The sequence below is a fragment of the Salvelinus sp. IW2-2015 genome, unplaced genomic scaffold (assembly GCF_002910315.2).
Source record: "Salvelinus sp. IW2-2015 unplaced genomic scaffold, ASM291031v2 Un_scaffold16503, whole genome shotgun sequence".
Lineage (NCBI taxonomy): Eukaryota > Metazoa > Chordata > Actinopteri > Salmoniformes > Salmonidae > Salvelinus > Salvelinus sp. IW2-2015.
Window position 1 is genome coordinate 29097 of NW_019957616.1, and position 12948 is coordinate 42044.

General features: G+C 46.6%; 1 protein-coding gene across 1 annotated transcript in view; it reads left to right on the forward strand.

Annotated features, from left to right (window-relative positions):
* The window catches only part of LOC112080789 (dystrophin-related protein 2), a gene marked incomplete at its 5' end in the record, with an annotated part of 29421 nt that extends 17481 nt beyond the window's left edge, over positions 1-11940 (forward strand). Inside the window, 6 exons of the mRNA XM_024146699.2 lie at positions 2325-2390; positions 3831-3980; positions 7353-7602; positions 8560-8677; positions 8955-9044; positions 9288-11940. Of these exons, the coding sequence (XP_024002467.2) occupies positions 2325-2390; positions 3831-3980; positions 7353-7602; positions 8560-8677; positions 8955-9044; positions 9288-9307 (694 nt within the window). The remainder of the gene's footprint in view (positions 1-2324; positions 2391-3830; positions 3981-7352; positions 7603-8559; positions 8678-8954; positions 9045-9287) is intronic.
* Between the last annotated feature and the right edge of the window lie 1008 nt (positions 11941-12948).

Consider the following 12948-nt stretch of genomic DNA (forward strand, 5'->3'; position numbering starts at 1 on the left):
GGATGGATAAAGTGCCAGGCTGGCCACGGTAGAATGGATGGATAAAGGGCCAGGTCTGGCCACAGTTAGAGTGGATGGATAAAGGGCCAGTGCTGGCCACGGTCAGAGTGGATGGATAAAGGCAGGTTTGGTCATATGAGAGTGGATGGATTAAGGGCCCAAGTCGGGCCATGTACTCTCTATGGCCTTGGGGGAGGGCCATAATAATGAGGATGGCTGCTTATTCCTTGGGTGGAGGGGTCATAATGATGAGTGTGGTTGGCCTGTACTCTCTATGGGCCTTGGTGGAGGGGCCATAATGATGAGAGGGATGGCCTGTACTCTCTATGGGCCTTGGTGGGAGGGGCTAATGATGAGTGGATGGCCTGTACTCTCTATGGGCCTTGGTGGAGGGCCATAATGATGAGTGGATGGCCTGTACTTCTCTATGGCCTTGGTGGGAGGTCATAATGATGAGTGGATGGCCTGTACTCTATATGGGCCTTGGTGGGAGGGGCCATAATGATGAAGTGGTTGGCCTGTACTCTCTATGGGCCTTTGGTGAGGGCCATAATGATGAGAGTGGATGGCCTGTACTCTCTATGGGCCTTGGTGGGAGGGTCATAATGATGAGAGTGGATGGCCTGTACTCTCTATGGGCCTTGGTGGGAGGGGTCATAATGATGAGAGTGGATGGCCTGTACTCTCTATGGGCCTTGGTGGAGGGTCATAATGATGAGTGTGGTTGGCCTGTACTCTCTATGGCCTTGTGGGAGGGGCATAATGATGAGAGGATGGCCTGTACTCTCGTATGGGCCTTGGTGGGATGGTCGGTCTTCTCATGGGGCCATTCGGGTGTGGAGGGGTCATAATATGAGTGGATGGCCTGTACTCTCTATGGGCCTTGGTGGAGGGTCATAATGATGGAGTGGATGGCCTGTACTCTCTATGGGCCTTGTGGGAGGGGTTTTTTTTCTTATAATGATGAATGTGGATGGCCTGTACTCTCTTGGGCCTTGTGGGAGGGGCATAATGATGAGTGTGGATGGCCTGTACTCTCTATGGGCCTTGGTGGAGGGTCATAATGATGAGTGTTTGGCCTGTACTCTCTATGGCCTTGGTGGGAGGGGCCATAATGATGAGAGTGGTTGGCCTGTACTCTCTATGGGCCTTGGTGGGAGGGCCATAATGATGAGAGTGGATGGCCTGTACTCTCTATGGGCCTTGGTGGAGGGGTCATAATGATGAGAGTGGATGGCCTGTACTCTCTATGGGCCTTTGGGGAGGGCCATTAATATGAGAGTGGATGGCCTGTACTCTCTATGGGGCCTTGGTGGAGGGCCATAATGATGGATCCTCTTCATCACTCCATCCTCATCCCTCTTTTCTCCTCCCTCCATCCGTCAATCCATAGATGTTTTGGTGGTGTGGATTGTGTGTGTGTGTGTGTGTGTGTGTGTGTGTGTGTGTGTGTGTGTGTGTTGTGTGTGTGTGTGTGTGTGTGTGGGTGTGTGTGTGTGTGTGTGTGTGTGTGTGTGTTGTGGGGGGCCGGGAGCTTGAGTAGCATGAGACACATTTCATTAGTGTCTCTGGCGGAGGTTGTACATGGCTGGTGGTTCCAACACAGCATTCCTGGCAGCTCCCTCAGAAGGCCGTTCCCACTGCTGAGAGTCGCTAAAAGCAAAGTTCTCCCTATTCAGCTGCCAGATCAAATTCCTGTACATGCAAATGTATTTGGTGAATTAAGCTGATTCTGGTAATAGGGGAGGAGTATAACAGCACAGATGGTGGATATATTAAGATTTACCATTGGAAATAAATGGTCTGTTCTGGTTAACTTAAGTGGGTGTGTCTCCCATAAACACAAATGCAATAGCAGCTGGGTTTGGTGTACTTAGTTCATTGGCTTTCATTGAACCAGAAGAAACAAAACAGCGAGTGGGGTGTCTCGCTTCCTCTTCTGTCTCTGATAACAGTCTGTAACAGTGTGGTAGCTGTCCGTGGRGCTGATCTGCCAAACGTCTCAACTACACTGTAAGGCAGTAGAAAGAGAAGTGCAGTGGGGTAGCTGTCCATGCCACTGAAAAACAACAGTCACTGCTGCAGTGCTGAAAACCTAGACTCGCTGTCCTTGGTCCTGAAACACTACGATACAGTACTGTACTGAATAGCTCTTCTTGGAATGAAAACCTCTCTTCTTTCTAGAATAAATCAAATCTGTCAATCTGTTGCTCTTGACCTCTTTTTACTACAGAGTACCTACCTATTCTCCCTCTCTCTCTCTCTCTCCCTCTCTCTCTTTCTCTCTCTCTCTCTCTCTCTCTCTGTGTTTTCCTGTTGTCCAGGTTGGCAGAGATGGAGAACCAGAATTGTTCCTTCTTCACAGATAGCCTGTCGCCTGATGAGAGTCTGTGAGTACACTCCCACCTCCCCCACACACTGACCCCTTTCATTTCAGCCAAGTGTATGTGTGTGTTTGTTTATGTGTCTGAGGGAGTGTGTCGGCATGTGTATGCCTGTGTGTATACCCCGAGTGTGCACACACACATTCAGGGAAGGCTGGTCAGTCACATAAAATAATCACCAAGTTTATGAAAAGGACCCATGGCCGAGGCAGTGCACACACTCCACCTTCATCATATAACAGTCTGTGATTAAAGACCAAATACACAGGAGAGAGGGAGGCCCATTGAAATACTACAGAACATGATGTCAAGAGCCAGAGGCTGGCTGAGCGAAAAGGAGGGGAGAGGGGGAGTAGCTTTGATGTGAATGGTGGAGTCAATAAGGTGAGCCCCTCACTAAGGAATCATATAAACTGACTGGACACAGGTGTTGGCCCTGATCAAAGGCTTTGGCTGAGACAGAGAGTGTTTTGGGGGTGAGGCGTGTGTGTGTGTTTTCATTATGAGCACTGCTATAACAAAATGAATTTTACCACCAAGGTGTAGTGGCCTCCATCAAAGGGTTTACTGTGTGTGTTTTTAGTGTCGAGAGAAAGAGAGCGAGGGTGTGTTTGTGTTTATGTGCGTTGTGTGTGCATAGGTCCACGTCAGTGTGTGTATTCATATCTGTGTATATGTGTGGGTGCATTCATGTCTGTGTGTGTGTGTGTGTGTCAGTGTGTGCGTTCATGTCTGTGTATGTGTGTCTGTATGTGCACGTGTGTATTTGCGAGATAGGGAGGGCATTGGCATGGTGTGTGAAGCTGCCTATTTGATGTGTCAACATGGCTGTTTGTATAGTTGTTCAGTGTGCTGTTTGTCTGCAAGCTATTTGCTCTGTGTGTCTGGTTTATCACTGTGACACTGTGGCTATGTTTGTTCCAAGTGTTTCTGTACTTTGTTCTTGTCAGTAGGGCTACTGCTCTGTCTCCTGTCTCCTGTCTTCTGTCTCTGTGTCCTGTCTCTACTGCTGCTCTTTGTGTGTGCTGAGTCCCCTCGTTCTTATGTCGCTCTGTTAGCTTGCTGCCCAGTGCTGCAGTATGTCTGGCTGTGCTCTGGCGTCATTAGTGTCCTTTATTTCTGCATGTCTGTCTATGTCATGTCTGTCTATGTCATGTGCGTCGATCCTGCCTGTGCTGCTGTTGCTGTCCGTGTGTCTGTTGCTGTCTGTGTGTCTGTGCCATTACGTGTCAGTACTGCTCCACCATACCAATGTGTCGGTTGCGCTTTGCTTCTGCAGTGCTGTCTGTGCTGCTGTGCTGCTCTGTCCTGTGCTGTGCTGTCTTGTTTGTGGCTGTACACTGTCCTGTCCTGTGCTGTGGCTGTTTGCTGTGCTGTGCTGCTGGTGGCAGGGTTGTGGCTCAGTGTGCTGAGTGTCTCCTGTGCTGTGTCATGTGGGGGACTCAGGGATGAAGATCAGTACCTCCTGCGTCACTCCAGCCCCGGCGCCCTGGACCAGGACTCCCCCAGCGGACAACAGATGCTGCTGGCCCACCTGGACTGTCAGGACAAGGACGAGCTGCAGAGAACGCTGGCCCGCCTGGAGAACGAGAACCGGTGAGAAAAATCTTAGAAATCTTTTATCTTAGAACCTTTAGAACTATTGGTCTTAGAACCATTAAGGTATAGAACCTTTTTGTCTTAAAACTTTTAGAACATAGAACCTTTTGGTCTTAGAACCTTTAAGGTGTAGAACTGTTTTGTCTTAGTACCTGTAGGACACAGGACCCGTTGGCCTTAGAACATTTGGGGCTTAGAACCTTTAGGTCTTAGAACCTTTAAGGTGTAGAACCTTTTGGTCTTAGAACCTGTAGGACTTCCAAGCTTTAGCTCTTACAACTCTACAGGGTCACTACCATGGCCATCCTAATCAATTATCCATGCTTCTGACACCCAATGTGAGAACTACACCATCGTTAGGCTGATTGTATAGTGAACAGAGTATACTACTGTATGATGCATGAGTGTGATGGGAAAGAAATGGCTTTGGAACACATCAATTGGATTCTCGTGCCCAAATAGGATTCTGTGTTACTTAAGTACCCTTAAGACCTTGAAGTAAAAGTTGAAATGAGAGAGAATCATGCTTTTCCCATACACTTCATTTGATACCAGAGGCAACTTTAAAAGGTATGATTCATCATATTTATTCTATTGTGTATTTTCTACGTACCCCTGACCTTCGGGCCAACACACACGCGCACACACACACATTTGTTTGCTCTCCGTTTGTCACCGATGAATAATAGGTTAATAAAGCTAGATTAATAACATATATACACACAGCTGGTGTCTGAAACCTTAACCTAGTTTGGTATTATTTCTGTATTGTTATGATGAGGTATATCCTGTGTGCTCCTCATTTAGCACTGCAGCTGTCTTCCTTTATTCTGATTGGCTTATAGGACCCCATGTGATATGTCAGAATCTGGGCCTGACGACCAAAATCAGACTCATTGTGGAAGTCATGAGTGTGTAGCTCATGCATATGTGGTAGAATTAGTACCGTCATCCCATGCCTCAACTTTCTTTGCTCTGTGAAAATTGTCAGGAAAATAAGAAGAAAAAGATTCCTGCGCACAATTTCGCTGCTCAGAAAAGTGATCTTTATTGTCTGTGCGAAATGTGTCACGAACCGACTCGTAGCCCGCAACAGAAAGCGAAACAACATGGAGATCAAGGAATAACACAAATATATTTATTAACTAAAGTAAACTATAACAAGTAACAATGGTGTGTGTAGTCAGTAGAGTAAGTGAGTGGTTACGTGCATAGATGTGACAATGCAAACAAACAAAACAGGCACAAAGAAATGCCACAACCAAAATTCAGCAGTGTGTCTGTGTGGAGAGAGTCTCCCCAATGAATGGGGTAAGGTGTATTTATCCCCAGGACACACCCGAGCCCAGGTGTGTCCCATTTCGCTGACGACCCTCCCGGCTCCGCCCACCGACATCCTAATAAGGAAAACAAGAGCAAAGAGAAAGAATTCGGCAGACAGAGTGGGAGGGTCGTCACAAATGTTATAGAGACAAAGGCTTTCTGTTTCCATACAGACAGAAATGAATTATGAGCTGTGGTAAACGATGCATGCACAGGATTCGTCTTTATGTTAAACACAAGTTAATCCTAATCAACAGTTCAACTCGATTACGTTTCTGTTTTCATACAGTGTATATGTTTAGAGCGATCATTTTTCCTGACTATGTCACTAGTCAGTTCGCATGATCAGCACAAAGACTGTAAATTATCTGAATTATCTGTAGAACTCCGAGACAGGATTTAGTCGAGGCACAGATCTGGGGAAGGGAAGCAAAACATTTCTGCAGCATTGAAGGTCCCCAAGAATATAGTGGCCTCCATCATTCTTAAATGGAAGAAGTTTGGACCCAGCAAGACTCTTCCTAGAGCTGGCCCACCTGGCCAAACTGAGAAATGGGGGGAGAAGGGCCTTGGTCAAAGAGATGACCAAGAACCCGGTGGTCACTCTGACAGAGCTCCAGAGTTCCTCTGTGGAGATGGGAAAACCTTCCAGAAGGACAACCAGCTCTGCAGCACTCCACCAATCAGGCCTTTATGCCAGAGTGGCCAGACAGAAGCCACTCCTCAGTAAAAGGCACATGACAGCCCACTTGAAGTTTGCCAAAAGGCATCTAAAGGACTCTCAGACATGAGACACAACATTCTCTGGTCTGATGAAACCAAGATTGAACTCCTTGGCCTGAATGCCAAGCGTCACATCTGGAGGAAACCTGGCACCATCCCTACGGTGAAGCATGGTGGTTTTGGTTTTTCAGCGGCAGGGACTGAGAGAAGTTAGGATTGAGGGTAAGATGAATGGAGCAAAGTACAGAGAGTTCCTTGATGGAAACCTGCTCCAGAGCTCTCAGGACCTCAGACTGGGGCGAAGGTTCACCTTCTAACAGGACAACAACCCTAAGCACACAGCCAAGACAATGCAGGAGTGGCTTCGGGACAAGTCTCTGAGTCCTTGAGTGGCCCAGCCAGAGACTTGAACCCGATAGCTGTGCAGCGACACTCCCCATCCAACCTGACAGAGCTTTAGAGGATCTGCAGAGAAGAATGGGAGAAACTCCCAAAATACAGGTGTGCCAAGCTTGTAGTGCCATACCAAAGAAGACTTGAGGCTGTAATTGCTGCCAAAGGTGCTTCAACAAAGTACTGAGTAAAGGGTCAGAATACTCATGTAAATGTGATATTTCTGTATTTTTTTATTTATACATTTGCACACATTGCTAAAACCTGTCTTTGCTTTGTCATTATGGGGTATTGTGTGTAGATTGATGAGGAAAAAATGTACTTAATCAATTTTAGAATAAGGCTGTAACGTAACAAAATGTGAAAAAAGTCAAGGGGTCTGAATACTTTCCGAATGCACTGTATGCCAGGAACCGGCCCTGCCTTTAGTCACTGTGATGCTGGCCTTTGGAACAGCCTGCCAGAGGATTTGAGGGCCTCAGAAATGGTAGACAATTTGAAGAAAAAGGTTGAGACATACTTTTTTAGCTGCACTTTTACCTACGGTGCTTTTAGTTGTCTCAGCCATAGTGCCATCTTCATTTATTTATACGTTTTTCGCTGTATTCTCATGTCCACTGTTATTTTACTGTTTTACTTTTTGAATTTGTCTCCCAAAAAATATTCTTGTCTATCTTAAATGTATATTTGTATAGAAAACGTTTTGTGTTATCTTTCGTTTCTTTTTTTATTATATTTGTAAACCACTTTGAAATTAATTKTCTTTAGAAATGTGCTTTACAGTAGAAATAAAGTCATTGAGTTATACGCACTACGGCGCTTACAGACAGCTCACACCATTTACTAGCATAGCCTATTGTGGACAGTGAAAACTCCCAGCTCTTTAAAATGCTGTCTGCTGATGTCTCTGTCCTCTCTCCTATTCCCCAGGGTGCTGCAGGGGGAGTGGCGGCGGCTGAAGTGGAGGCATGAGGAGGCGGCTGCGGCGCCCCAGCTGACAGAGGGAGGTGAGGGGGTTCCGGGATCTCCCACGGAGGGCCAGCAGGACGAGGAGCTCCTGGCCGAGGCAAGGGTCCTCCGGCAGCACAAGACTCGCCTGGAGACACGCATGCAGATCCTAGAGGACCACAATAAACAACTGGAGTCCCAGCTGCACAGGCTACGAGAGTTACTGCTGCAGGTAGGGAGAGAGGAAGGGGAAAGGAAAGTGGAAAGAAAGAGAAGGGGGAGAAAGACAAACGATGGCTTGGAAAAGAGGAGAGGGGGGGTGAGGTAGAGAATGACTATAAGGGCTTAAAACTGCAGGTACAGAGACAGAAAGGGAGGGGGGTAGAGCTGAGAGACTTTGGGAAATACCTACGGTAAGGAGAGAAAGAAAGAGGGGGATAGACTCAAGAGGGATTAAGAAGCAGAATGATAAAAGGAAGCAAAAAAGGGGAACAAAGAGAATGGATGGACTGAGAGAAAATAGGACACTGCTGCAGGAGAATAGGAATGTGTGAATGGGGAATATAGAGAGGGAGAGGGAGGAATGGAAAGATCATTTGTACTGCTGCAGTAGAGGGAGAGAGAGAAAGAGAGAGTGACAGAAAGGCATTTCCTCAGGTGAAAAGACTTGGAAATTGGGAATAGAGAGAGGAGATTGAAAGAGAGACTGGAGAGATGGTTCATTTAGTGGAAGAGGGGAATAGGATTGGGAACAGTGGGACTGAGTACCAAGAATTCTAAAGTTGTAGATTTGAACTTTCTCACCACTTCCATGAACCTCCCATGTCATATAATGCCTTTCAATCCCTTCTTAAGAAATGTTCATGAACGTAGATTCTTTATTTCCTTCAGTCTATTGTTCCAATATGAAGTGGTGGAGTGGGTGTGGGCAGTCAACTGTCAGTGTCAACCGTTCTGTTTTCATCTCCGTAGAAAGTAGATTTTCCTTTGTTCATCGTACAACTAGGTCTGAATCCCCAGCCAACGCAGCCTTCAGTTTCACTGGAACACTTTGACGTATTTAGTGCGTCTACGTGTTTACTGTATCCTTCAACCCCAACCAACACATTCCAATAACGTTTGTGCTTTTCTGAAGTAGCTGTCGATGGGAATTTTGTGGTGATTGATGACACTATTTACTTTCCACCAGCCCAAAGATGATTCGGAAGCCAACGGGTCGGAACCTTCGTCCCTGTCATCTCCGGTGTCAGGGGGAGGCCGTCAGGGGGACGGACCCAGTAGAGAGACCACAGACACAGAGGCAGCAGGTGAGCTACTAAGTCAAATGTTCCCGAATATTAGGTCCTGTCTAGTCTGGGTACCAGTCTTTTTAGCTAACATTCCACTCCGTCATTTGCCTAATGAACAGAGACAGCAATCAGGCTAGGTCCCACTGGTGGGTTGCAAGTCCCAAGCGATTCCTGCTGGATTATTGACTGGAACACATTTTGGGGGGAAATTTAGTGGGCCATAACAACATTGGAATGAGATGATTGAATGTTCTGTTGTCACTCATCTCTCTCCGTGTGATGCTGTGTGTGACAGGAGATGGCGATGATGATCATGAACAGGACACAGTGCAGCAGCTGCAGGAGGTCATAGAGCAGCTGAGAAACGTCTTCCCTTCAGAACCTGGTGAGTCTCTCTCTGATCCTACAGACCTGAGACAGACACGCCACAGATACAACCATTTACTTGTGCCCATCAAGGTAGTGAGTCTACTTCCAGCAGATAGAAGCAGGGTATGTACAGTTTACTAGCCTGATCAAAACCCATTAGCCTGGTGAAGACCCACATTGAGTACTGGCCATTCTGCTTGTGTTCTAAAAATGAATTTTGACCCTTAATTGCCACTTTTCCCTCTCTCTCCTCTTCCAGGAACCACGTCACTCATCTAACCCAGGGCGACGCTTGGAGTGCAGAGTGATGCCTGATGGGATGCCTGATGGCCCGTGCCCCATATAGCTGCCGTCAGAGGGACAGAGAGTGCACCAGGTCCTTGACCCATACAGCAGCTCACCCAGAGCTGACCCCTCTCCCTCCCCCTGGACCTCTGTGCACTAACCACCCCTGTGGGAGCCAAAGGCTAACAGCTAATGCTAACGTCCAGGCCGGGCCAAGCACTATGCTAACAAGCTATGGCTAAAGTMATGCTATGCTAAGCGGTGCAGCCAGACACTGTGTTAACCAGCTAAGGAGGCTAAGGAAGCCAACGGCTAACGTTAGCAGCCCAGCCAGGCAGAAACAGTTTTAGCTAGCTAATCCACTACTGGCTAACGCTAGCATCCCAGCCATGACACTGTGCTAACCAGCGTCCACGTAGTCGTCCGAAGGTGTGACGTTTTATATCCATACAGCACAAGGACCTTCCACAAAAATGACTTTTACACAATGCAAAAATGAGTGAGGATTTCCATCATGTTTGTTCTATCCAGTAACTGCGTGCGTTTGTGTTTTTCCTGTTTTCTAATGCGTTTCAAACTTCTCTTTTTTTTACGAGGCGTTCATGCGCACCAGCGTTGACTCGATGTGGGCCAGGCTGGCTGCGTTTCATGCGGCTGGGGCAGGCGTACCCAGAGCAAAGCAGAGCAGATTGTCGGGGAGCCAGCGGGACCCACAACAAGCTTATTGACTCTGTGGGACTGACACATCATCAGTAAAACCCTCTGATTTATTTAAGACAGCCAAAGTGCCTGCCAGCGCATGCAGCGCTGCTTCTGTGCACACAGCTCCTCTAATCTTCCCAAASTGGGATGCCTGTCGTCTCTCTCGCATGGCTCCCCTCTTTCTCTGTCACAGTGAGTGCACATATCACACGCGCGCGGACCCACGTTGTTTCAGATGAACTCTCATGCTGTATTAACACACGTACTCATACTCAGATTCATATCACATACAGTAGGAATACACASGTATAAACGCACATACGCTTGCACTCACAGCCACAAACTTTTGTGAAACGAAATCAGTGACGAAAGAAGGGCTGTGATTTTGCGTCTCTCTGTTCAGGAGGAGAGTCTCGAGACAACGCCGATATGTGTTTAGCTGAGAAAGCGTCTAGCTTTAAAGGCCGGGCCCTCCTCTGGCTCCCGCTGCGTGCACAGCAGAGAAGGCATGGTGCCCCAGTGCCCCATGTTGCTTAAACCTTTCAGGGGTACACAAATGCCTAGGATAGTAGGAGCTCGACGCTGGCGGGGCGGTTGGGCTACCATCACACCAGGATCATGTGACGCTCCAGACAGAGCACAGTCTATTTGCCTTAAACCCAGACAGAGCTCAGCACGGACCAATACGTGTGTTTTATGTTGCTGCCTCAAACATTATTAAATGGAGTTCGCCCTGGCGCTCTCTCTCTCCTCTCTCTCCTCCCCCTCTCCCTCTCTTCTTTTCTCTTTTTATGCTTGTGACTCATCCATTTGTCTATCAGATGTTAAAGTACTGGCTCACATATGCCTTTTTTGTCATTCAGTGTTTTCACAATCAGAGGAGGAAATTGCATCAGTTGGGTGTAGTGGGTGGATGTGAATGTCATTCAATATCAGATGCTAGTTCTGTTTAGGGGTCTGGGTTCTGTGGCATTTTGCATTAGAGGCATCAGAGAGTCTTTATGAGTAAGGACAGGGAAGACAGTGGGAATTGACAGCGCTAGAGCGGCCTAGCACCTGAGAGACTAATTAAAAGGGTGGGGTCAAATAGGGCTTTGGTGGGGTGGAGGGAGGGAGGATGCTGGGAATGTGATAGCGAAGTGGAAGGGAGGCTCGGAGGAGGGGAGATCTGAGAGACCAAAGGAAAGGGGAAGAAAATAGTCTGTTTAGTGCTCCTGGGCTGAGTGGAGAGGAGCCATCCACTTTGATGTGCTTGCCACAGCAAATCTCCAAGAGACGGACGCAGACAGTAGGCGAGCGGTTTGCTAGAAAAAAAAAGGACAGATGCTCTGTTTTTTTATGAGGTACCACTTCCATAAAGTTCTTACACCCACAGTCGCAGGGAGCCATGATGTGAATAGTTTGTATTCATTCAGAGAACATTCTGACCTTATTGCCAAGAACAGATTTCAGTTTGAATCCCATCCCAGTATTCGTTAGACTTTATCCCCTCCAGGCGCCGGCGTTCACATTTCACATCGTCGAGTTCCGTCGTGGCTGTCTGTTTGTTTTGCTGCTGTTGCTAGGGAACTGTACACTGTACAGGTTGAGAGTCAGCAAGGTGGGGCGCCGTTCATAATCGAAATGATAATAACCATATGGGGAAGAGAGGGCGCCTCGATTCCATACCTCAGCCGCCTTATCCCCCGATCACTCCTTAACCACCCCCGCTGAACAATGCCTGCCACTGTTTAGTGTGTAACTGGCATAGAAAGTCATTATCATTGACATCTGTTCTACCTTTGCCAAGGGCTGACGTGCACCGGCAACCTTCTTTACAGGATCCAGGAACAAAGAATTGCTCAAGTGAAAAAAACACGCAACGCAAATAATGTTTACTCTTTGGAAACCTCTTTAATGTGTATTTTTTTTTTTTTGTAAACACACGTCTCATTACACATTGATGAGCCCCCTGAACATAGTTTTGGCTCTGAATATACGCAGCTGTGAATGCATCACAACTCTCTCGCTCTCTGTGTGTGCAATTACGAACTACAGCGATTAGGCCTAGAAACCATATGTCATGTAGACCTATATGCCTTCAGAAACTATTCACCCGTGCCCTTTTCCACATTTTGTTGTGTTACAGCCTGAATTTAAAATTGATTACATTTAGATTTTGTGTCACTGGCCTACACACAATACCCCATAATGTCAAAGTGGAATTATTTTTGGGGAAATGTTTACTCCACAATACTAACCTAAATGACAGCACGGAAAGGAAGCCTTTACAGAATAAAAAATATTCCAAAACATGCATCCTGTTTGCAATATGGCAATAAAGTCAAACTGAAAAAAATGTGGTAAAGAAATCAACTTTATGTCCTGAATACAAAGTGTTATGTTTGGGGCAAATCCAACACAACACATCACTGAGCCCCACTTCATATTTTCAAGCATGGTGGTGGTGGCTGCATCATGTTATGGGAATGCTTGTCAATGGCAAGGACTCAGGGACCTTTTTTTATTATAAAAAGAAACTGAATAGAGCTATGTTCAGGCAAAATCCTATCCAGGTGTGCAAGGCTCTTAGAGACTTACCCAGAAAGACTCACAGCTGTAATCGCTGCCAAAAGTGATTCTAACATTGACTCAGCGGTGTGAATACTTAAATTAGATATTTTTGTACTTAATTTTCAATACATTTGCTAACATTTCTAAAAACATTTTTTCACTTTGTCATTATGAGGTATTGTGAGTAGATGGGTCAGGGTGGAAAAGTATATTTTTTTTATACAGGCTGTAACAACAAAATGTTGAATAAGTCAAGGGGCATGAATACTTTCTGAAGGCACTGTAAATGTTTTGTGTGTTTTGGACAATACTGGAGGTAGGAGAGAGTAGGTGGAATGAATGATTACACCARTGCAGCAGGTAGTTCGGCAGACTGATAT